General features: G+C 42.5%; 2 protein-coding genes across 3 annotated transcripts in view; both read left to right on the top strand.

Moving 5' to 3' along the window:
* Positions 1–19,011, top strand: part of LOC149449438 (baculoviral IAP repeat-containing protein 1e-like) — a 64,267-nt gene extending 45,256 nt beyond the window's left edge. The window contains exons 13-15 of one of the 2 annotated variants that reach the window (XM_089693202.1): positions 3,760–3,846; positions 7,361–7,528; positions 14,179–19,011. In XM_089693202.1, coding sequence (XP_089549328.1) covers positions 3,760–3,846; positions 7,361–7,528; positions 14,179–14,543 — 620 coding nt within the window. In that variant the 3' untranslated portion in view covers positions 14,544–19,011. Of the gene's footprint in view, positions 1–3,759; positions 3,847–7,360; positions 7,529–9,113; positions 9,262–14,178 lie in introns of those variants that run through there. The other variant, XM_089693203.1, reaches the window with a different exon arrangement.
* Positions 19,012–19,145: 134 nt separating this feature from the next.
* The window catches only part of LOC149449437 (baculoviral IAP repeat-containing protein 1-like), a 48,975-nt gene continuing 45,365 nt past the window's right edge, over positions 19,146–22,755 (top strand). Inside the window, exon 1 of the mRNA XM_089693204.1 lies at positions 19,146–19,858. The gene's annotated coding sequence lies outside the window, so the exon portion shown is untranslated. The remainder of the gene's footprint in view (positions 19,859–22,755) is intronic.

Here is a 22,755-nt window from a genome sequence, read left to right as displayed (position 1 = left end):
CTCTCTGACAACAGCCTCATTACGTTCTCCGTCTCCCTGTTCTCAAACACCTCCCCCCCCAAACATCAAACCATCACCAGCCATAACCTCCGCAACCTGAACCCTGCCCCTCTCCACTCTCTAGCTGACCGACTTTACGACAGTATCCTTCCACTGTCCTGCCCTGACTTGGCCACTACTGCTTATAACAACTCGCTGTCAGCCGCCCTAGACTCCTTAGCACCCCTAACCACATGTAGCATTAGACTCCGACCACTTCAACCCTGGCAGAACGACCACACCAAAAATCTTAAATGACGCAGTCATGCGTTGGAGCAACTATGGCACAAAACCAGATCCCCTTAAGCGTTCACCCTTTACAAATCCGCCTTCCTCACCTGCACCTCCTCCCTCCACGCTGCCAAACAAGCCTACTTCATAACCCTCATCAATACCCTCTCCTCCAGTCCTCGCCGGCTCTTCTCCACCTTTAACTCCCTACTCTCCCCCCCACCTCCACCCAGTACCTCACTCACCGCCCACGAGATTGCTGACCACTTCCAAAACAAGATCGATGCAATTCGTAAGGACATCGCCAATGCTCAATCTTCCACCTCACCTAGCCTCCCTCCCACGATAACCCCCTCAACACTCCCTTCCTCTGACATCGCAACTGCCCTGACCCCCACCACGCCTAACATCCCGCACACTAAAACCCCCCCCAACACTCTACTCCTTCGGCCTTGATACCACTGAAGAGGTCACTAAGGTCTTCTCAGAAGCCCACCTCATCACCTGCCCCCTTGACCCTGTCCCCACACAACTCCTCCGGTCACCCTCGTCCTCCATCCTACGCTCCCTCACCCACATCTTCAATATCTCCCTCTCTACTGGCGTATTCCCCTCCCCCCTAAAGCACGCGCATATCACTCCCATACTCAAAAAACCCTCCCTGGGCCCCACCGACCTAAACAACCTTAGACCCATCTCCCTGCTGCCATTTACATCCAAATTCCTCGAGCGATTAGTCTATAATCGTCTAAGCTCCCACCTCAATGACAACAACCTCCTTGATCCCCTACAGTCTGCCTTACGTCCACTACGCTCTACCGAAACCGCCCTACTCAAAATCACCAACGACCTGCTAACCGCCAAAGCTAATGGCCACTACTCAGTCCTCCTACTCCTTGACCTCTCCGTGGCCTTTGACACAGTTGACCACCCCCTTCTCCTTAAAAACTATACTCCCTTGGCATCAGAGACTCTGCTCTCTCCTGGCTCTCCTCCTATCTATCCCAGCACTCCTTCAGTGTTACCTATAACGCTGCCACCTCCCCCTCTCTCCCCCTCTCTGTTGGGGTCCCCCAAGGCTCTGTCCTTGGGCCCCTTCTCTTCTCCATCTACACATCCTCCCTTGGTCAACTGATACACTCCCATGGCTTCAACTACCACCCCATGGCGATGACACGCAAATCTACCTCTCTACCCCTCGCCTCACCCCTTCAGTCTCCGTCCGAATCACCTGCCTACTGAACTACATATCGGACTGGATGTCACTTCACTTCCTCAAATTAAACCTTTCCAAAACCAAGCAACTAGTTTTCCCCCCAGCCCGTGCCCCCCCCCATCCTCTCCATCACGACCAATAACGCCACCATCAGTTCCACCCCGCAAGCCAAAGTCCTAGGTGTCACTCTAGACTCCAATCTGTCCTTCCAACCCCAAGTCCAATCGCTGGCAAATTCATGCAGGCTCCACCTCCGCAACATCTCCAAAATACGTTCGTTCCTATCCCCAGACACTACTAAACAACTCATTCACTCCCTTATTATCTCACGACTCGACTACTGCAACTCCCTCCTCACCGGCTTACCTCATCACAGACTATCCCCGCTTCAGTCTATCCTGAACTCAGCGGCCAGACTCATCCACCTTACCAACCGCTCCGTATCTGCCACGCCCCTCTGTCATTCCCTCCACTGGCTTCCGATTGCCCAACGCATAAAATTCAAACTACTAACATTGACGTACAAATACTGCCCCAAACTACCTCACCGACCTGATATCCAAATACCACCCAACACGTACTCTTCGCTCCTCACCTCCTACTCTCTAGCTCCCTAGTCTCCTTCTCCCCCCATGCCTCACTCCAGGACTTCTCCAGTACTAACCCCATCCTCTGGAACTCACTACCCCAATCCATCAGACTGTCACCTACCCTCCTCACCTTTAGGCGCACCGGGAAAACCCATCTCTTCAGGAAAGTCTACCCCACCCACACCTAACAGCAGATCTCCTCCACTCCTCCTACCACTCCATCCCCCACAGCCACTTCCTCCTGTAGCACTACCCCCTCCCTCCTAGATTGTAAGCTCCAAAGAGCAGGGCCCTCAAACCCCTCGTGTATCGTATTGTTACTGTATTGTCTCATGTACTGTCCCCCACGACAATGTACAGCGCTGAGCAAACCTTTTGGTGCTATATAAATACTGTATAATAATAATAATAATAATATCCACTGAGGATAGGTACTGGGATGCTATAATGCTTTTCCCAATGTCCCATATCATTGTCACTCTTTAAAGTTTAAGTTTGTATATGCTGTTTATATACAGTGTCTATCTATCTATCTATCTATCTATCCACTGTGTATGCAGTATATGTATATTCATATATTGGAATTAAAGAGTGTGTAAACCCAACATTTCATATTCCTTTATCTGCTGTGAAAAGTATCCTGTTCTCTTTGTATTACTTCCTTTGTGTGAAATCCCTATTGTTTCTGCCAGTCCCTCTGCTTTCCTAATAAAAACTGACTACACTTGGCATTAGAGCACAGGGTGATCAGTTCTCTAACTGTACTGGAAACTCAGGGTCCTCTCCTCCAGTGTGTAAACTTGTCCTGAAAGACTCCAACCCCTGCACAACCATTTACTGTGAATTTCAGTGTACTGCTGTTTCTCCTCCCGAGCTCTCTGTTCTCAGCTGCATAAGGAGTTTAGAGGGAATATGATCACTTATAAGGCCCCTTTCACACAAGTGGACCGATGGGGTCCACCTGTCCGTTTTGTAGGCGCACCCGATTGGTCCATCCATAGACTTCATAGGATCGGCGGGTGTCAGTGGACAATAGTCCACTGACACCCACCGGCATCCTATCCTGTATGCCAAAAACAGACGGATTGTGGATCCATTCCCCAACTGTCCAGCGGATCAGATCGGATGAAAATTGGGTGGAAGCAGATAGACGGTCCCATTGAAATCAGTGGGCAGCAGTGTCTGTGGCCGCTCTGCAGCAGCTGAGCGGACAGAGACCTTTCATGTGCCTGCTCAGCAGGGATCAACGATTAGATCCCCTGCTGAGCAGGTGGATCAAGCTGACAGATCCACCCTGTCTGAAAGGGGCCTAAAACAGGGGGAAGAAGGAATTTAAGTGAACTGTCCCTTGGCATCCTTACATCCAGTGCAGGGCTATGGTCCCTGCATTGGTTATGATGATAACAGAAGATCTTAGACCATTGGAACATAGGGGAAAAGAGGCTGCAGGGATCAGTCTAGCAGTGCAGAGGAGTTTGCAGGAGTGGAAGATCAGGTAAGTAAAAGTGCTTTCCCCCATACCATTAGACGGTAAGAGAGGGCTTTTACTTTTCCTGGAGTTCAGCTTTATGAAACTCCACAATAAGTTAGCCAAGTGTACATTATTCTCATACCTTTAGCTAATTACTATGAATATGGAAATATGACACCGAGTACCATATTTTGTGTTTATTGTATTTTCAGCTTCTGTACTATCTTCTCTTAAAAATCTGAAAATTCTGGAAGTTGACGATCAGTATTCAGTGAAAGCTAAAGCATCAGAATTATTTGGTATTACAATTATGCATACAATTCATTTATACTTAATAGATTTGTCATTACTTTTTAAAAATTTTTAATAAACATTGTCTAAGTATGAGTCTTTATGCTTCTTTCCCCTTTCTATAGTGCTCTTGTATGAGAATGATCACATTATTTTGCATTACACAGTTATTACAACTAGAGCATCATTGGAGCTGTTTTCTACAGATGTCACTAATGAGCGATTAAAGATTGTTATCCTATTTAAACACATGTATACAATTGTGTACATTCACTATACTGTTCCTTTTGTGTAGTTGATAATACAAATTTTCAATTCAAAAAACAAATATTGTAAATTTGCAGAATTTCTGTTCTAACCTTTTTAGTAAACTTTAGATTGCTTCCTGTGCCCTAAGAGTTAATGGTACCCTGTAGACTTTTGTGCTTTGCGAAAAGTAGTAATAAAACTGAGACTCAGGGCTGGTACAAGGATTTTTGTCTTCACATCCGAAGGTGAATTTTACCGCCCCACCTCCCCACTGTCCTCTTGCTGTCCTCCCTCCACCCCTCTTCCCTCTACAATGGAACTGTGTAATATTGGGGGGTTTATGCATTTTCCACTTCCTCTCATTGGCTACAGGCAGTTGACAGGTGAGGCAAACTAGCCACTGTGTAATATTGGGGGGTTTATGCATTTCCCACTTCCTCTCATTGGCTACAGGCAGTTGACAGGTGAGGCAAACTAAAGCTTCCATGCTGCGCCTGATAGATAAGAATGTTAAGATTTGGAAGACAGGCATTTTAAATCATTTTAGGCCTGAGGATTACCGTACTTACAACCCTCAAAACCTTATATATTTTCTTTAAAGCAGATACTCTACAGAATATCATTTTGGTAGTTTAAATTTTTTATGTTACATGATATTAGTGCAAATGTTTATGAAATGCAAACTTTTAGCAAAAAAATAATTAATACTTAAGTTTTGGGCACATAAATGCAATTTATTATCCAATTTTTTGTAAAATATAAAAAATGAGGTTGCGCTGAGAAAATAGATACCCAATATGTCAAACCTTAAAATTGCATGTGCCTGTGAAACGGCAGAAAACTTCCGTATCCTATAATATTTCAGTTATCCTATAACACTTTAAAAGCCCCTACTTGTCATCAGTTTAGAGCAGTGTTCTCAACCTTTTTTCAGTCAAGGCACCTTTTAAAATTATGGACAGTCCTGATGCACCCTTTAAAATTACGGACAGTCTTAGAATGGAGTGCTTCAAGACTGTCCCTAATTTGAAGGGTGCCTCGTGACTGTGCATAATTTTAAAAGGGCACCACATTCTAAAATGTGAAAGGCTATTCTAATAGTTTTTATATAATGCAGTATCATCCACACATGTAGGACTCCCAACATTAGAGGTGATTTATTCTTCCAAAGCAAATACACTTTTGCACACTGGTACTGACTAGTATTCCAATGTTTCTCTTCTCCTTCACTTTCTTTTCTCCATCACTGAGCTAATGTGATCCCAGCACTGATGGAGAGGGGCAGGGGAGGGTCAAACTAGGATGCTGTGCAGACAACCGACATCCTCCTTATCAACTGCTGATGGCATTGGTCGTCCGGATGCTGGTGGCTAGAAGGTCGTAATGGTGCACAATGAAAACCTGTGGCTTTGTATAACTGAAAGGCAGACTTGTTCCACCCGCTGGCTTGTATACAAGTTTTGGGCAATTTTTAGGCATTCTGCCAAGGCACCCCTGAAGAAACCTCAAGGAACCCCAGGGTGCTTGGGCACCCTGGTTGAGAAAGGCTGGTTTAGAGTTTTGCAGAAGCTCTGGTGCTTAAATTATTGTTCTAACACAAGAGTGCACAGCGATATGTAACATGTGTAGGGCAATCGCTGTGTTTGTACATAGGCACACCAACATCAGTGTTTTTATATGGGGGCGGGGTTCTAAAATAATTTTTTTGTTTTATTTTATGTGTCTCTTTAAATGCTTAAAACTTAAAAAAACTTACATAACTTGTATTGCTATCACACAGGGGACCACTAAACCCCATGTGATAACATATATGTGACAGGTACTCTTTATGAGACATCCAGGGTCTATTAGACCCTGGATGTCTCCCTTGTACTCTACTGCAGCTGATGGAATAGAGATCATGTTCCATCAGCTGCTTATTCAGGCACTAATCTTGAAGATTGACAGCTCCAGACCAGGAACTACGGTCATAGATGTTGCCAGGGGTGTATTTACCACAAGGCAAACAAGGCATTTGCCTAGGGTGGCATTTTTCAGGGGGGCAGCAGCATGTTTCAGGGGGGCAGCGCCCCCCCAGAAAGAGGGGATGAAAGAAGGGACACATGCAGCAAGGGGACTAGGTGGGATTTGAGAGAGGCTGCGGGCTGCTTGATGGTGTATACAGAGCCTGACTCTTGTTCCCGGGGATTTCCAGAGCTGTGAAAGTGAGTGCCTTATTTCTTCCCAGGGTTGCCAGTGTATGGGGGGCGGTGGTAGTGGAAGGCTCTCTCAGGTGGGGGTGGGGGGCTGGGGTGTTGTTGGTCAATGTCAGGCTCTCTTCGTGGGGGAGGGAAGTGTTGGTCTGTGTCAGGGTCTCTCCGTGGGGGGGGGGGGGGGAGAGCCAATTTTTGTGTTGCCTAGGGCAGCACAAAACCTAAATACATCACTGAACGTCACTCCCTGGTCTGTACACAGGAGGGAGGCTCAGTGGATGAATGTCCGTTGAGCTCCTGCCTCCCTTCACAGCTACACCTGCCATGATCACATCGGGCCCGCAGATGGGACAGCAAAGCACAGTAAATATGGCAAGGTTTGTGCTGGGGGGGTGGGCGGGTGTCACATCGCGGAAGTTGTGGAAGTGATCAGCGGCTTCGCAGCCCGCTTGTATCACTTCCACATTGAACAACAGCTTCACAAAAGTACACACATTCCCGGATGGTATAGTGGCTGGGAGTGCGTTGACACACGTCTGCAGCATGGTTAAAAATCTGAATCCCCAGCAAGTGGCTGGGGATTCAGATTTTACCGCCCCAAGCCCCCCCCCCCCCCCGGCACCCTAAGGCAGCTGCCTATGCCACGCTAAGTTTGAGCTGGACCTGCTGAGGCTTATATATTTTTACATAGTGGGGCTGACTCTTCTGTGGGATTTTTATTTTTAAAGCCTAATTTCCCCCAAAATGTTTTTTTTTTTGCTAGTTGAATAGAGATCTATCTGATATTGATTGTGTCCCTAAATAGACATTTTCCTTTTATTTCTTGTTCAGTGTCACCGAGACAGGAAGTGGGGGAGGGTTTTCCCAGTGGCTAAGGTTCTAACCTTTATCTGTTCTACTATTTTTATTCTATTGGAAAAATGTCTCCCTGAAGGGGAAATTGAAGGCAATAAAAACAGAGGTTCCCCTTCCCCACCCCAAAACTAAAAAGAAAATATTGTATGGAGTTGGGCATTAATAATAATAATAATAATAATTATTATTATTAATTATTTTTATTTTCCTATATATTTTTTCTCAGCCAAAGCTTTAGCATCTTTGGAGAAGCTTGAAGAATTCATTTTCCCAGGAGGAACTGCAACAAGGCAAACAGTGTCCTGTTTCATACAGCAATTGAAGCATTTTCCCAACCTCAGGAAGCTGTGCATAAACCGCAGACAACTGACGGACAGCAGCCTGCTAGAGCTTGGTAGGTGCACAGTTGACAAATAACTATTGGGATTGTATGACATAATGACAGTATTTGTAGATGACCAGCTTTGACTACATAGCAGTTCGTACAAAGTCTATTCTGGTATACAAATATAGTATCCACGTACCTCCTAAAGGCAGTTAGGAACCCCCAGGTGTGTCAGTTAATTTTAAACATCAGGGAAGAATTCTTGACTCTGTGGGATAGAAGAAATGTTTGGAGGTTTAACAGAGTTTAATAGGACCATAAACTCAGAAATATAGAGGGATAAGGTCACAGGATAGCAAATAACCAAAAATGCAGACTCCAGACTCACTCTACCTAATACAGAATCCAGAAAACATGTGTGGTGAGGATTGATGCTCAGGTTTCACAGCTAATTGTTTCAGTAGTTGTTCAGTGGTTCATGTCAAGCTTATATGAGGTTCTGGACAGGATTATCTGTTCACGCATATGCAGTTTAGAAACCGTTCCCATAGAAGTCAATAGCCTGTAATCTGCACCTGAACCTGAAAGCACTGCTCAGAAATTGTAGAGGACTCTTTTTCAAACCGCACTGAATCTGCATCACCAGTGCACCGGACATATGTGAACAGGCACCATAGGAAGCAATGTTTTTTCACAACTGCATCCAATCTGCATATATGTGAACAGGCACTAACAATTAGAACTTGGACTGACTACAGCCAGCAGCATTAAATTCAGGCTAGGGACACTACTGCTTAGGGCAAGGTCCTACACACAGCACAAAGCATGGCCCACATTCAGGTATACGCAACACTATCAGTGCAGAGATGTTTTATGTATTTGGCACAATGCCTTGTTATAAAAGTACTTAAAGTGGAGTTTCAGCTGAAAAAAAAAGTCAGCAGCTACAAAAACTGAAATACAACCACTTACCTGTCCCTCGGTCCAGCAGTGTCCTCACCACCGCTGGTTTCACTGGCCGTCTTCTCTCCCTGGAGCTGGCATCTTTGGTGACAGCTTGCAGCTTTACAGCCGGGTGCCCACTGCACATGCGCTTTGTGAATGGAACGGTAGTCTGCTGGGACTTGTCACGTGTCCCAGAAGACTACAGGGATCACCTAGGCGGTCACAGCGGAAGTGGGAGCGTTTACGTGTCAAATCAAATTCAAGTACCTGCTCCCCCCCCCGCTCCCTAAAGGTGCCAATCCTTAACAATCTTTAATGGGGAGCGGGGACATAGCATTAAAGCGGAACTTTGCTTTTACCGCTTCCATACACTTTTACCCCCTTCCTGCCCAGGCCAATTTTCAGGTTTCAGCACTCTCACACTTTGAATGACAATTGCGCGGTCATACAACATTGTACCCAAACTAAAATGTTATCATTTTCTTCACACAACTAGAGCTTTCTTATGGTGGTATTTAATCACCGCTGGGGTTTTTATTTTTTGCTAAATTAACAAAAAAAAACAAAAATTTGAAAAAAAAAAACACGTTTTCTTTGTTTTTGTTATAAAAGTTTGCAAATAAATAATTGTTCTTCATAAATTTAGGCCAAAATGTATTCTACTACATGTCTTTGGTGAAAATAACCCAAATCAGTATTTTTTATTTAGTCTTTAGGAAAGTTATAGAGTTCACAAACTATGGGATATATCTGAAAATTGATCAATCCTGAAGTACTGACAGCCAATCTAATTTCTTGAGGTCCAAGAATGTCAGAACAGTACAGATATCCCCCAAATGTCTCCTTTTTGCAAAGTAGACAGTCCGACGTATTTCACAACAGGCATGGTGAGTTTTTTGAAGTTGTAATTTTTTTGTCATAATTTTTCGGAAATGAAAAAATAAAAAACATGGTTTTCACAATTTTTTTTCCCATACTGTCACCAGTGCAGTACAGCGTCATCATATAACTGGCATGGCGGTGAACAGGGACACAGACTGGTGACAGTACGAAAAAAAAAATTATAATTTTTTTTATTTTTTTTTTATAATTTTTTTTATTACATTTTTTTCTCTTTTTTAAGATTTTTTTTTTTGTACTACTTTGGGGAGTGATTTTTTTTTTTTTTACACAATTTGCTTATAGCAAAAAATTACTTTGCTAGGAGCAAGCATTTACCTGAATAAAATCGATTCATTCAGGATTTTTTTTTTCTTAACTGTGATTTGGCCACAGTTAATCACATGACACAGCTGGGCTGTGATTGGCCCAGCTTGTGCATGTGATCGCTGTGACCATTCACAGCTAGCCACACGTGTATACAATGGATGGCATGATAGGAAGCCATCTATTGTATACAACTGTCATGTGACCTGCTGTGATTGGTCACATGGCACCGGCAACGGGGCCGGTACACAGATCTGTCATCGGCTGTGTCCGAAGTACATGGCCGGTGACAGATCGCGCTGCTGCGCGGCTCTGCGGGCATGCAAACTGCGCATGCCCGAAAGGACGCCATATAGCGTCCACCCGGAGCGGTGAGGGTTTTTGCCGGCCGCCATTCGGCTAAGGCCGGGTGGGAACCAGTTAAGACCTTGTTCACACTGGCTTGAGCATGTATAAGAGCAGTGTGTACAGCAAGCGTCTGCAAAGTATTCGGCAAGCTTTGAAGAGTTTCACTTAGGCATTTGAAGAACTTTATAAATATTTATAAAGGAATGCCAAGTCTGCAATAAACCAAACTGCTATCGGTCTTTAGAAAGCTTTCAACCAGTCTCCACTCCCCAGGGCTGGTGCTAGACTATTTTGTGCCCTAGGCAAGACCTTTTACCCACCCCCACCCCCCAAATAAATATATTTAAAAACAGTAGAAAATATTAAATCAACAAAACATGAAACTGCTACATTTCTTTTAATTTGCAAAAAGAAGTTCCATTAGATGCCACCAGCACCAATATTAAAGAAAACATATATATTAACTAAATATAAATGAACTGTAGTAACCAATCAGACAGAGAAACAAACAAAAAAAAAGACAGTTACAAAACTTCACAGTGATCAGAGCTAGCTTGTAGTATGGGACTGAGTCTCAAAGGAACACTGGAAGGAGTGGCAGCTCAGTTGCTACACTGGCCCCAGGCAACCGGCATCTTCCTCTGTCCTTTCTTCCTCCCCCTCTGCCGCCCTTCACCTCAGATGAAGGATTATTCATGATGTGGCGGAATCCCACGCTATAGTTATAAGTTCACCTTGTGTAACATGTTATGATCAGATCGGACCCCGCTCCCCTCTATGACAGAGGGGGCTTCTCCAGCCCCTCCTCACCCGCTAGCTGTGAAATATTTTTTAAAACGCGGCCTTGTCACTTATTCACAGTCCTCTGTGAATGAGAGACTGCAAGTCCCGACAACCTTAGTGGTTTGTAGTCCTCAATGAACTACCATGGCGCTGTGGAGTTCATTCATTCTCCCTGTCAGTATATCTGCTTGTTCCTACATCCCGTACGGGCAAGCAGATATACTGACAAATCTGCAGGAGACCTGCATGGCTCCAGTGATGCTTTACAGGCTGCTGTCGACAAAAATAATAAATGCACATTTTTTTACCTGCAAAAAATGTGCATTTATTATTTTTTACTGAAAGGTGAACTTGTCCTTTAATTGAACAAGCTGAAGTTAGAAGCTGATTGGCTACCATGCACAGCTGCACCAGATTCTGAGTGCTCCAGTTTTAGTAAATCACTCCCAATGTTTACATAATTTGCACACCTCAATTGATTGCTGATGAACCCCTTCATATGCAAGGGTAAAACAAATCTTAATGTTTAAACACAATTTTGAAATTTTGACATGTGTTAATAAAACCGTACATATTATCACAACTGCTTTGTGTAACCAGGCGGATTATACCTTGTTTTTTGGGGCTTTCTTTTGGTGTTAAATGGTAACAGATATCTCCTGATTTTTTTATTATCAAAGGAAAACTGGCCCAAAATAGTAAAGAAAAAAATGTTTTTCTTTAAATTTAGCTGTGTAATTCTTACTACTACCATAATCTACCAACAAAGCACAACCCAAAATAAATTGTCCTGCGCAGTGATACCACATATGTGTATATTATTTATTGTTTGTACCAGTAGTCGAGCCCAGAAAAGTAATGCACATTTTGCTTTTTTTATCCTACCTAAAACACTTTGACGCTAACTGACACTGATAATAATTTTAAAAATGCTTAAAAAAAAAAAAAAAAAAAAAAATCTTCCCCAAAATTTACTGATCCTGACCTTTGACCCTTACTTGACCCTAAAACTAACCCTGGCGCAGACCTAGATCTAACCTTTTTTCTTTATTTTTTCTTTTATTTATTTATTTTACACAGACTTTTTTTTGTTTACATACCTCTGCAAGGGAGATAGGCCCCTTTCATCAGTGTGATCTACCTGCTCAGTGGGGTTCTCTCTGCTGATCCCCGCTGAGCAGGCGGATGACAGTTCTCTGTCCGCTCCGCTGCTGCAGAGCGGACACAAACATTGCCCGCTGATTTCAATGGGGTGGTCAGATGGAAACTGAAAGCCTGTCCGTTTCCACCCGATTGTCATCCAATCCACAGGACAGATAGAGAACGGATCCCCATCTTTCTGTTTTTGGCATACAGGATCGGATCAGATGCCGACGGGTGTCAGCGGACTTTTGTCTGCTGAGACCCACTGGTCCATAGGAGTCTATGGAAGGACTGATCAGGTCTGCCTGAAAAACTGACAGATGGACCCTATCGGTCCTCTATGGTGAAAGGGGCCACACTATGTATCCCTCCCCCATTAAGAAGAGAACAAAAAAACACAGGGTGGAATGCACAGTTACTGATCACTGTAATAGCTAATCAGAGGCTATCACAGCGATTGGGTGACCCAGAACCGGGAGTCCCAGATCCCGATCATTAGTACGGGAACCAGGCATACCGATGACAGTCTGGTGTCTGTGCTGGGAATATGCATATATGCGGCCCCACAGAAAAAAGCCCAGTTCTGTAGGGCCACATATACACGTACAGACGGCAGGAAGGGATTAAAATGGGTATCACATTTGTGACTTTTAAGCAGAATGGTATAGCTGAACTGTTTTTTTTTTTTTTTTCTTCATGGGGGTCTGAATCTGGTCAGTGGAGACCTGATCCAGACTAGCTGAGCAGCAGTAGATCACTTGCTGTTTGCAATAGATCACTCTAGCAGTGATCTACCTAGCATTGTGTTTTCATTGATCTGCTACCTCCTGAGGAATGTTGTGTACCAACATTGGAAGCCCAGGATCTGATTTTTTAATCACCATAATGTATGGCTCAAATTGCACCGCACAGAATTTGCATGTGATTTGCAAAGGAATGTGGTGCGGTTCCTCTGCGAATGTACCGTACTGCATTAGTGTGAACCTAGCTTCAGTGTTCAGCTTCCCCCCCTCAGCCCCCCGTGATACTTACCTGATACCAATCCCGATCCAGCAATGTGCACAAGAGCAGCGGCTCTCCCGGCTATCAGTGCTGCCTATCCGTGCCACCTCATCATTGCCCATCAATGCCGCCTATCAGTGCAGCCTCATCAACGCACATCATTGAAGGAGAAAAATTACCTGTTTGCAAAATTTTACAATAGAAACAAAGAAAAAATGTTTTTTTAATTTTTTGCTTTTTTTTTGTTTATAGTAAAAAAAAACACCCAGTGGTTATTAAATACCACCAAAAGAAAGCTCTATGTGTGTGAAAAAAATGATAAAAATTAATTTGGGTACAGTGTTGCATGACCGCACAATTGTCATTCAAAGCTGAAAATTGGCCTGGGCACGAAGGGGGTAAAAGTGCCTGCTAGGCAAGTGGTTAAATATACCGTACTGTGTATATTTTATACTAGAACAATAAGTAAAATTGCTTGTAGAAAAGACTGAACCTTGTGTGACTAAGGTAATGGAACCAGCACTATTAGATGTATGCCTTGGAGCAGGGGTGGTGAACAAGTTAGACACAAAGAGCCAAAATTTTAAACTGTGAAAGTCAGAGAGCCACACCACGCAGTGACCTGCCAAAACAGACAAACACTCACACAAAAACACATAATTAAAACCATATTATTCCCCATAACACTTTCTTCCCCTTACAAAACAACAATGTGTTCATTTCAAGGTAAGTGTCCACCCTCAACACACACATCAAATGAGACTGTGGACAGCACAGGGATGACCAGAGACTGCGGACAGCACAGGGATGACCAGAGACTGCGGACAGCACAGGGATGACCAGAGACTGCGGGCAGTACAGATGACTGCTGACCTTTGGGGAGGTGGGGAGGTGGGGAGCGGGTACCTGAATTTGACACCCGCGCGCTGTCTTCCCGGCTTCTGTAATGGCGCTCGGCATGTCAGCCGGGTGCCCAGTGCGCATGAGCGAGAAGCACTTGCGCTTTGTGATTGGTCCAGCGGCTTCTGGGATCTGTCATGTGTCCCAGGTACCGCCTTACCATTCACAAAAAGCACCGCTTCTTGCAAAACTTGGCAAAGAGCAACAGTATACAAAATATGATAAGAGGCAAAGAGCCGCATTCATTTTGGCCGGGAGCCGCACGCGGCTCAAGAGCCGCGTGTTCGCCACCCCTGCCTTGGAGCATGTTGTTTTATGTATTTCATTCACTTTTCTTATTGTTGTCTTATTCCTTTTTAATACTGTTAATAATAATATTACTTTCTTTACAGGCAAAGTCTGTGCAGATGGCTGTCTAAGAAATTTGCAAGTTTTGGATCTGAACCATAACCCAGACATCACGCAGTCTGGATGGAGAGACTTCTTAAATGTTACAGATAATGTGCCAAAATTACAACATTTTGGCATTACCAGACCCATTCAAGTACAATTTAAAACAGAACCCATAACTTTGATTGCCTTAATTCGATTTGTTTCTAAACTCCATTGTCTGAAACAATTGGACATGTTTGGATGGCTGTTGGATGAAAAAGATCTGGAACTAGTTAATGAGATGAAGTCAAAGCATCCAAATGGAAACAGTCTAACACTGTTTTGGCAAACAACGCTACCATTCCACCCAATTATCGAGAAATGAATGCACTTTTTCATTAAGAGTGTAATTGCTGACAGCTAGGGAGAAATTTCTGATAGCTTGGAAAAAACTTTAGTATATTTTTAGTGAGACAGAATCATTTTTGAGTAATTCTAATCTGATACAATTTTGTATATACGGTCAAATTTTTTTTGCTTTCTTTTTGAAATTGTGTTATTTTTCATATACAGAGTTGTAGATTTCTAGCAGTTATCTGTGCATCAGGAAATGTGCTTAGCATCTATGGTGATAGACTGCTGAGACAAAATCAATTGGGGGGACTTTTTCTTCTGTATAATTAGATTAATAGAATTGAGAGAAACAAATGTCGAAGCATAATTGCTGTATAGCCTCCTGGTTTACACCAATGCATGTTGTGACTGATGCATTTTTCTGGCACATTTTGAAGTACATTTTGCATTTTTGAACACACGTTTTTGATGCGTTTTACATAGTTACTTAATTAGTCTGGCTGAAAAAAGACAAAAGTCCAACCAGCTCAACCATTAAAAAAAAAAAAGTTATATTCCTATACCCACAGTTGATTCATAGGAAGGCAAAAAAAACCCAGCAAAGCATGATCCAATTTGCTTCTGTTGTATGTTTGTATCCAGTTATATTCTGTCAAGGTCTTAGTGCCTGTAGGTTGTAAGTGGTAAATATAAAATACATTGGGGTTGATTTACTAAAAGCAACACTTGCTTCAAAACATGGCAGAGGACACACGTTTTTAAAGCACTCTGAACGCCAGTCAAAGCCCCTGTCACTAAATAAATGGATAGCTTACAGTCCTGTTTACACATTGCGTTTGCTTTGCTTCAAATACCCCATGTCGCTTTAGTGGTGCTTCAGAGCATCCACCTGCAGCTTTTAAGAGGCTTTTATTCAGCTTTAGATTTACTTTGTTTTGGAGGTATTGCAGGTATGAGATATGAACACACACACAGGGCATCTGCCAAGCTTCATTAAAGCTTTAAAAAAAACATCACTGAAGCATTGCAGAAGCATCAAAAACACGTAAAAAAAGCATGTTGAAGCGGTAGGCGCTTTAACCTCCCTAGTGGTCTGATTATGTCCATATTTCTGTGCTCAAAGTGGTACATTTTTTTGCATGGAAATATGTATTTTTTTTATTGTAGGCCTGTAATTTTTAGGAATAACTCACTGAAATCTGTCCGAACAAGAGTAAACATCCCGGGTAGGATAAAACTTGAAACACGAAATCATAAATTATAATTTAATAAATAATCATAAAAAATAATAATAATAAATTTAATTCAATAATATAATCAAACCAAAAACACTGAAATTTGAAATATAGCCCCAAGTTTGGACATCACTGAGCAAAGTCGCAAAATCATTTTCAGTGTCTGATGATGAATTTCCCCACGAATCATTATCACTCAATTCTGCAAGTAGTTCTAATTTACTATCGCTGTTCTCTAGCTGGTCTAAAACCGCTTTTGACCTAAAGGGATGCTTTTTGGACGCCATGGACGTTTCTCAGTTTCCAGGCAGAAAGAACAGTGAAAATGCAGGCAGGGCACAGGACAAAGCACTAGGGACAAAATGTATGTGAAATGGTTTGATACAGTAATGTTATACTATGTGATTTTAGTGATTTTAGTGAATGTCACTTTTTGTCATTTTCAAATTTCCCGCCGTTCCGTCCCCCGTACGCCCCGACGCTCGCAGAGGACGGAACCCAGATGACAGATGCTGGCATCCGCCGGATTACATTGCCGGGGACACTGCAGGAGGGACATCGCGGGAGCGCAGGACAAGGTAAGTGATCGAGGGATCGCAGAGCAGCGCCGCATGGTATTCCCGAGTGTAACTCGGGGTTACCGCTTGTGGTACTGAAACTTTACCCCGAGCTACACTCGGGAATACCGCCAGGGAGGTTAATGTGTGTTGCAGTTGAAGCAAGTGTAAACGAGCCCTAACTGTTTTTGTATGCTTTTAGCAGCTGTTTTGTTGATACAGACCTGAACAGTAGTATAGAAAAGATTACATGTATGCACGCAGGAGTCATGGCTACTGAACAGCTCTCTCATTGGACGGCACGCCATCCATTAAGAGCGCAGTGCGAATGCGCCGTTGACGTCGCCAGCAGCTACTATAGTAAATATCTCCTAAACAATGCACATTTAGGAGATATTTACTGTACCTGAGGTAAGCCTTATTTCAGGCTTACCTGTATTTAAAAGTAAACAAGGTAGGCTTTATTACCACTTTAACCGCTTCCCGTCTGTCCTATAGCAGAAATACTGCTATAGGGCGGACAGGTGTGCAAATTCACGTATAATCAGGTACGCCATTCACGGCCTCAGCTATCAATTACTGTGTCCCAGTCAATAATTAGTCACCGGCAACCGGGGATTGCCGAGTATTACCGACGGGGGAGAGAACTGTATGTAAACAATACAGATCTCTCCCGTCAGCTCCTGCACACTGCTTTGCATGGCTGTGCATAGCACAGCCATGCAAAGCAGAGTGCTTACAGTGAAGCACAAACACAGCCCAGTATGCAATACAGCACACAGCACACAATTAACCCTTTGATCGCCCCACATGTTAACCCCTTCCTGCCCAGTGCCATTAGTACAGTGTCACTGCTTTTTATTAGCCCTCATCACTGTATTAGTGTCACTGGGGATGTCAGTGACACCAAGTCAGTTCCCCCCAGTATTAGAATGCCTGCCGCAGTCCAGCAGTCTTGCTATAAGTCGCTGATCGCTGCCATTACTAGTAAAAAAAAAAAAAAAAAAAGAAACTAACTATAAAGCCATTTGTAAATGCTATAACGTTCACATAAACCAATTAATTTACAGGTATTGGGATTTGTTTTATCAAAGATATGTAGCAGAATACAGTTTGGCCTAAATATATGATGACATTTGATTTTAAAAAAAATTTTATTGGACATGTTTAATAGCAAAAAGACAAAAATATTTTTTTTCTCATAATTGTTGGTCTTTTTTTTTGTTGATAGCGCAAAAAAAAAAAAATAATGCACAGGCGATCAAATACCATCGAAAGAAAGCTCTATTCGTGGGAAAAAGGACGTAAATTTAATTTGGGTGAAGAATTGCATGACCACGCAATTGTCAGTTAAAGTAACGCAGTGCCATAACGCAAAAAATGGCCTGGTCAGGAAGAGGGGTAAATCCTCTGGAGGGCAAGTGGTTAAAGTACGGGAAGATGATTCATTAGCATTAAATTCCTTAAATCCATCAGCCATTAGCTGAGAAAGCCCCTCCTCCAGATGAAAGAAAAAAATAAAATGCTCATGAAGACTCCAGGGATGTATGAGATCATGTTGGCTTAGGCCAGAAACCAGGAAGCAACTGAAAAAAAATAAAATAAAAAATAGTTTAAAACAAGGCTATATATATTGCCTGTCTGTCTTTTTATTAACCACTTGCCATCCCTGATGGCTTTGTTCATGGGGATAGAGTACTACTAGAGCAGTAGGTGGTGGTATTACAGCTAGGGTACTAAATGATACACATGGCTGGATTTATTGAATGTTCACGTTTGTACATCCAGATCCGAACTATTGTTTCATGTTTTGTTTTGTATGACTTGCACATTTTTTTGGCATGTTGTCATTGTGTGCGCTGCCTATTAGATTATAGTGTAAATACAGCAGGCTAATGGTAAGCTGTATGTATTACAAGGAAGAATATTTGTACAAAAGAAATGTTCCCTTTTCTTTTTTTTTTATATTAACAATTTTTATTGGTTTTCACATATATATATATATATACAAACAGTAAATGAAAGAGGAACACAAAAGAAAGAGGGAGCACATCGATGGTGAAATCTGCATGGTTACAAACATAATAATGTCACATAGCTACAGTGGGGAGGCCATTAAAACTGTACATTTGGAGAAAGGTGGGAAGAGGTGAAATTATCCCATGGGTGCCACACTGCCTCAAACACAGCAATCGAACCGACATGTAGAGCAGTCAAGTATTCCATCTATCTCACATCAGCAATAATTTTAAACAGAGTTGGCATTGAAGGAGGTATAGAAGATAGCCAACACATAGGAATGCTTCTTCTAGCCGCAGTCAGAATATGTGTGGTGAATTTTCTGGCCATTTTGGGAAGACCTGGGAATGGCAGGCTCAATAAAAAGTATAGAGGCTCAAAGGGGAGAGAGGTATGCAATAGCAATTGTAAAAAAGACAAAACCTCTTCCCAGAAAGGAACAATGGATCCACAAGTCCAAAAAATGTGGAAGAGGGAGCCAAAGTCTATCCTGCAACGCCAGCAGGCGGAAGAAGCATTTGGGTTAAAGGCATGAATTACATCAGGAGTTTTGTACCACAGCATAGTATAGTATGGTATAGTATAGTATGGTATAGTACTGCTTGGACTTTGAAGAAGGGGACATACCCTGAAAGCTTGTCCTCAAAATTGTATGTTAGTGCAAATAAAAAAAGTATCATGGACAGTACTCAATTGTTTCTGTACCACAGCATCATAATTTTGTATGTATTTTCCTTCTTTTTTCCTATTTTCCAACTTTTCTTCCACTGCATCAGATCAATGTCACATTGCAAAAACTGGGACCACTTGCGCATGTAGTGATGAGTGTCATTAGCGAGGGGGGAAGCACCCATAAGAAGCTTGTATGTATTAGAAATTATGCCCTTTTGATGTGGACCTTGTATGCAACAGACGCTCAAAGGGAGTGGGTTTCCCAAGAGTCAATGTGGGGGACATGGTAGAGAAAAAGTGGCGTATCTGTAGGTAGATATATAAATGTTGGGAAGGTAAATCTTTTTTCTGGAGGTAGGAGAATGGTTGTAGCTTCTGAGTCACAGGATGTACTAAGTGGCGTAATTGGAAGAGATTAGCTGTGACCCAAGGGAGCACCAAGGCATGGCCAGACTATCAGGAAGGTTGGGGTTAAAGAGGATATTAGTTAGTGGGGAGCAATCTGAGGTCAATGCAAACCTAGTCTTACATTTCTGCCGTTCCCTTTTCAATGACGTTATTTGTATGCTTTGTGGCTTGTCAGGGAAAACAAAGCTGCAGTACAAAAGGTATGCTCTGTAAATATTTAGACTTTTTTTTTCCTGAACAGGGAGAACTGCAAAATGAACTGCTGATCATTCTACTTCCTCATTCCTCCAGTAGTCATTCGTCTTCTTTCCTATATGAGGTTCCTGTGTTCATAAACACACTCATTCTTTGTTTTTCCTTTCAGCTCCAAGTACAATTTACCTTCCTGTTGATTTGGACTTTACAATACTTTCTGAGATATAGTATTGCTACCTGAAGACAATGTATTATGCCTGGTAGGTAACTGTTAGGCTTTTTATGTATGTATGAGTTTTATGGTTTTATTATATGTGTAATGTCTATGGTAAAGGGTAATAAGAGCAGTTTAACCCGTGCTTTATGTCTATATATTCGCCTTGTTTCAGAACCAGGGCTTTTTTTCAGTGGGAACAAGGGGGGAATGCAGTTCTGGCACCTCCAGCGCTAAATGTATGCAATTGAAAGGGGTACTGGGGTGTGCTGCATGGTCCATTGATGATGGCTGCTGGGGGATCTATTGTCCCCCAAGGGGATCTTTTTTTGTGGGGGGGTGTCTATTGATGCTGGGGAGGTCTACTCTTGATGGTGGGGGGATCTATTGTTGCTGGGGGGGGCATCTACTGTTGAGTTGATAGCTGATGGAAGATCTATTGATACTGGCTTGTGGGGAGATTTGTTGCCAGGGATCTATTGTTCTTTGGGGGGTACTTTGTTGCTGGGGGATCTATTGTTGCTGGCTGCAGGGAATTTATTTTACTGCTTTTCTAATTATTACTAAAAAATTCCATAGAGATTAATACTTGGTTCTGTATTCTTTAATTGGGCAGTATTGGGAGTTAGGTAAGAGGTGGAACCAAGGGACAGTGCGAGACGGAGACAAGAGGTGACTAGGAAAGGGAGATTCCTGCACCTATTCTCAGAGAATAAAAGCCCTGGTCAGAACACAAACACCAGAGTGTTTCTTGATATGTTGAATTGATATTCTGTAATGTACCAGATACAGTATATAGTTACTATTGTATACACCATGTTATTTCATCTCCCCAAGGTGTTGGTTTCAAGTACGGTAGCTGCTTTCCTTTCATATATAAAGTACATTAGCAGTTTCTTTAGGTCTCTTTCAGATAGGCAGTCAGGGGCGGTAAATATGGGTAGCTGTAATATGGTTGCCAGCTGCCACCCAAACTGTAAAATAACAGCCAGATGGAGCTGTGTACATGGCACAAAGCAAAGCATTGTATCTGCAGCATTTTTAATTCAGAGTGCAGTTTGACATGAGGCTCTGCTTGTCAACCTTGTCCATTGAGTTCAAAGGAGCCACGCAGCAACTGGGTGCAACGCATGCATTACAGCACAGTAATGTGGCATTATAGGGTTAAATCAGGTAGTAAGAAGGTGATAAAACCTCTCCTCACTGCCTGTCAAATGCCCTCTGAAAGGCGATCTGTGTGCAAATTGCTCTTCAGAGGGCACCAGGGTCCACCACGAGTGTGAAAGAGCCCTTTGAGTTTATGTGTTTATTTTTTAGTCATGAAAGGGTATGTAAAGCAAAATAATAAACCTTTCTGATTTGTTCCCTATTGGTCTGTTAAATATAGCACTGAATTTGTTTTGTTATATCTGTGTGACAAAAATTCCTGTTGATCTTGTCAGAAATGTTGTCAGATGATAGCTCCCTGGCTCTCTGTTTGTGCTGCTATTTTGTCAGTTCCATTGTTCCCAGTTTTCTCTAGGGACTACAGAACTCCTCTGCTCTATGGGGAAGAGAAGGGGAGGTTTCTATAGTCCAACCCTGTTTCTGTTGTCCTGATAAACATTTTCACCCTAGGACTGGATGTGAGTCACTGGCAGAATCACCAGGTGAAAATGAAGGAAAAAAAGACAAAAAAAAAGAAAACAAAAGCAACTAAGGACATGTAAATTGCAGTATATTTTTGGGAGGGGCAGAGGGAGCTTAACCACTTGCCCTCCTGAGGATTTACCCCCTTAATGACCAGGCCTCTTTTTGCTACTCGGCGCTGCACTAATTCAACTGATGATTGCGCGGTCATGCAATGCTGCACCCAAACAAAATTTACGTCCTTTTTTTCACACAAATAGAGCTTTCTTTTGGTGGTATTTGATCACCTGTGCGCTTTTTATTTTTCACGCTATAAACAAAAAAAGACCAAAAATTTTGAAGAAAAACTATATTTTTTACTTTCAACTATAAAAAATATATAGTAAACTCAAAGTTAGTTATAAATTTAGGCCAAAATGTATTCTGCTACATGTTTTTGGTAAAAAAAATCCCAATAAGTGTATATTGATTGCTTTGTGTGAAAGTTATAACGTCTACAAACTATGGTATAGATACTGCAATTTACGCAGTTTTTTTTGCTATACAGCGCTGCGATAGTTTAACAGACAATTGCGCGGTCATGCAATACGGTACATAAATGAAATTTACCTCCTTTTTTTCCCACAAATTGAGCTTTCTTTTGGTGGTATTTGACCGCCTGTGCGTTTTTTATTTTTTGCACTATAAAAAAAAAAAGGCTGAAAATTTTGAGGAAAAAAACAATATTTTGGACTTTTTGCTATAAAACATGTCCAGTAAAAAAAAATGTAAAAATCAAATTTAGTCATAAATTTCTGCCAACATGCATTCTGTGACATGTCTTTGCTACAAAAAAACCCAATACGTGTAAATTAATTGGTTTACGTGAAAATTATAGCGTTTACAAATGGCGGGAAAGATACTGGGATTTTTAATTTTTTTTAATACTAATAATGGCGGCGATTAGCGACTTATGGTGGGACTGCGGCAGACATTCTGACACTAGGGGGGAACTGACTTCGGGTCACTGACATCCCCAGTGACACCAATACAGTGATCAGTGCAAAAAAAAAAAACACTGACACTGTACTAATGGCACTTGGGAGGAAGGGGCTAAGTTTATTATTCAGTGAAAGGGTTAACTGTGTGAGGGGAGTGTTTTACTAGGGGGCGGGGTGTGTACTGCACGGGGGACAAGCTGATCGGGAGAGATAAACTCTTCTCTCCAGCTCAGCATGTCAGGAGCTGTCAGGGAACTGACAGAAAGCACAGCTACTGCAGCCTTGCACTCTGTCAGTGATTGCCGCTAATCGCCGGGACACAGCCGGTAATGAC

Source organism: Staurois parvus, unplaced genomic scaffold (assembly GCF_062004578.1).
Source record: "Staurois parvus isolate SC_StPar_1 unplaced genomic scaffold, SC_StPar_1.0 ptg000618l, whole genome shotgun sequence".
Lineage (NCBI taxonomy): Eukaryota > Metazoa > Chordata > Amphibia > Anura > Ranidae > Staurois > Staurois parvus.
Note: the sequence above shows the minus strand (reverse complement) of the source record. Positions and strands in the feature narration are given on the sequence as shown.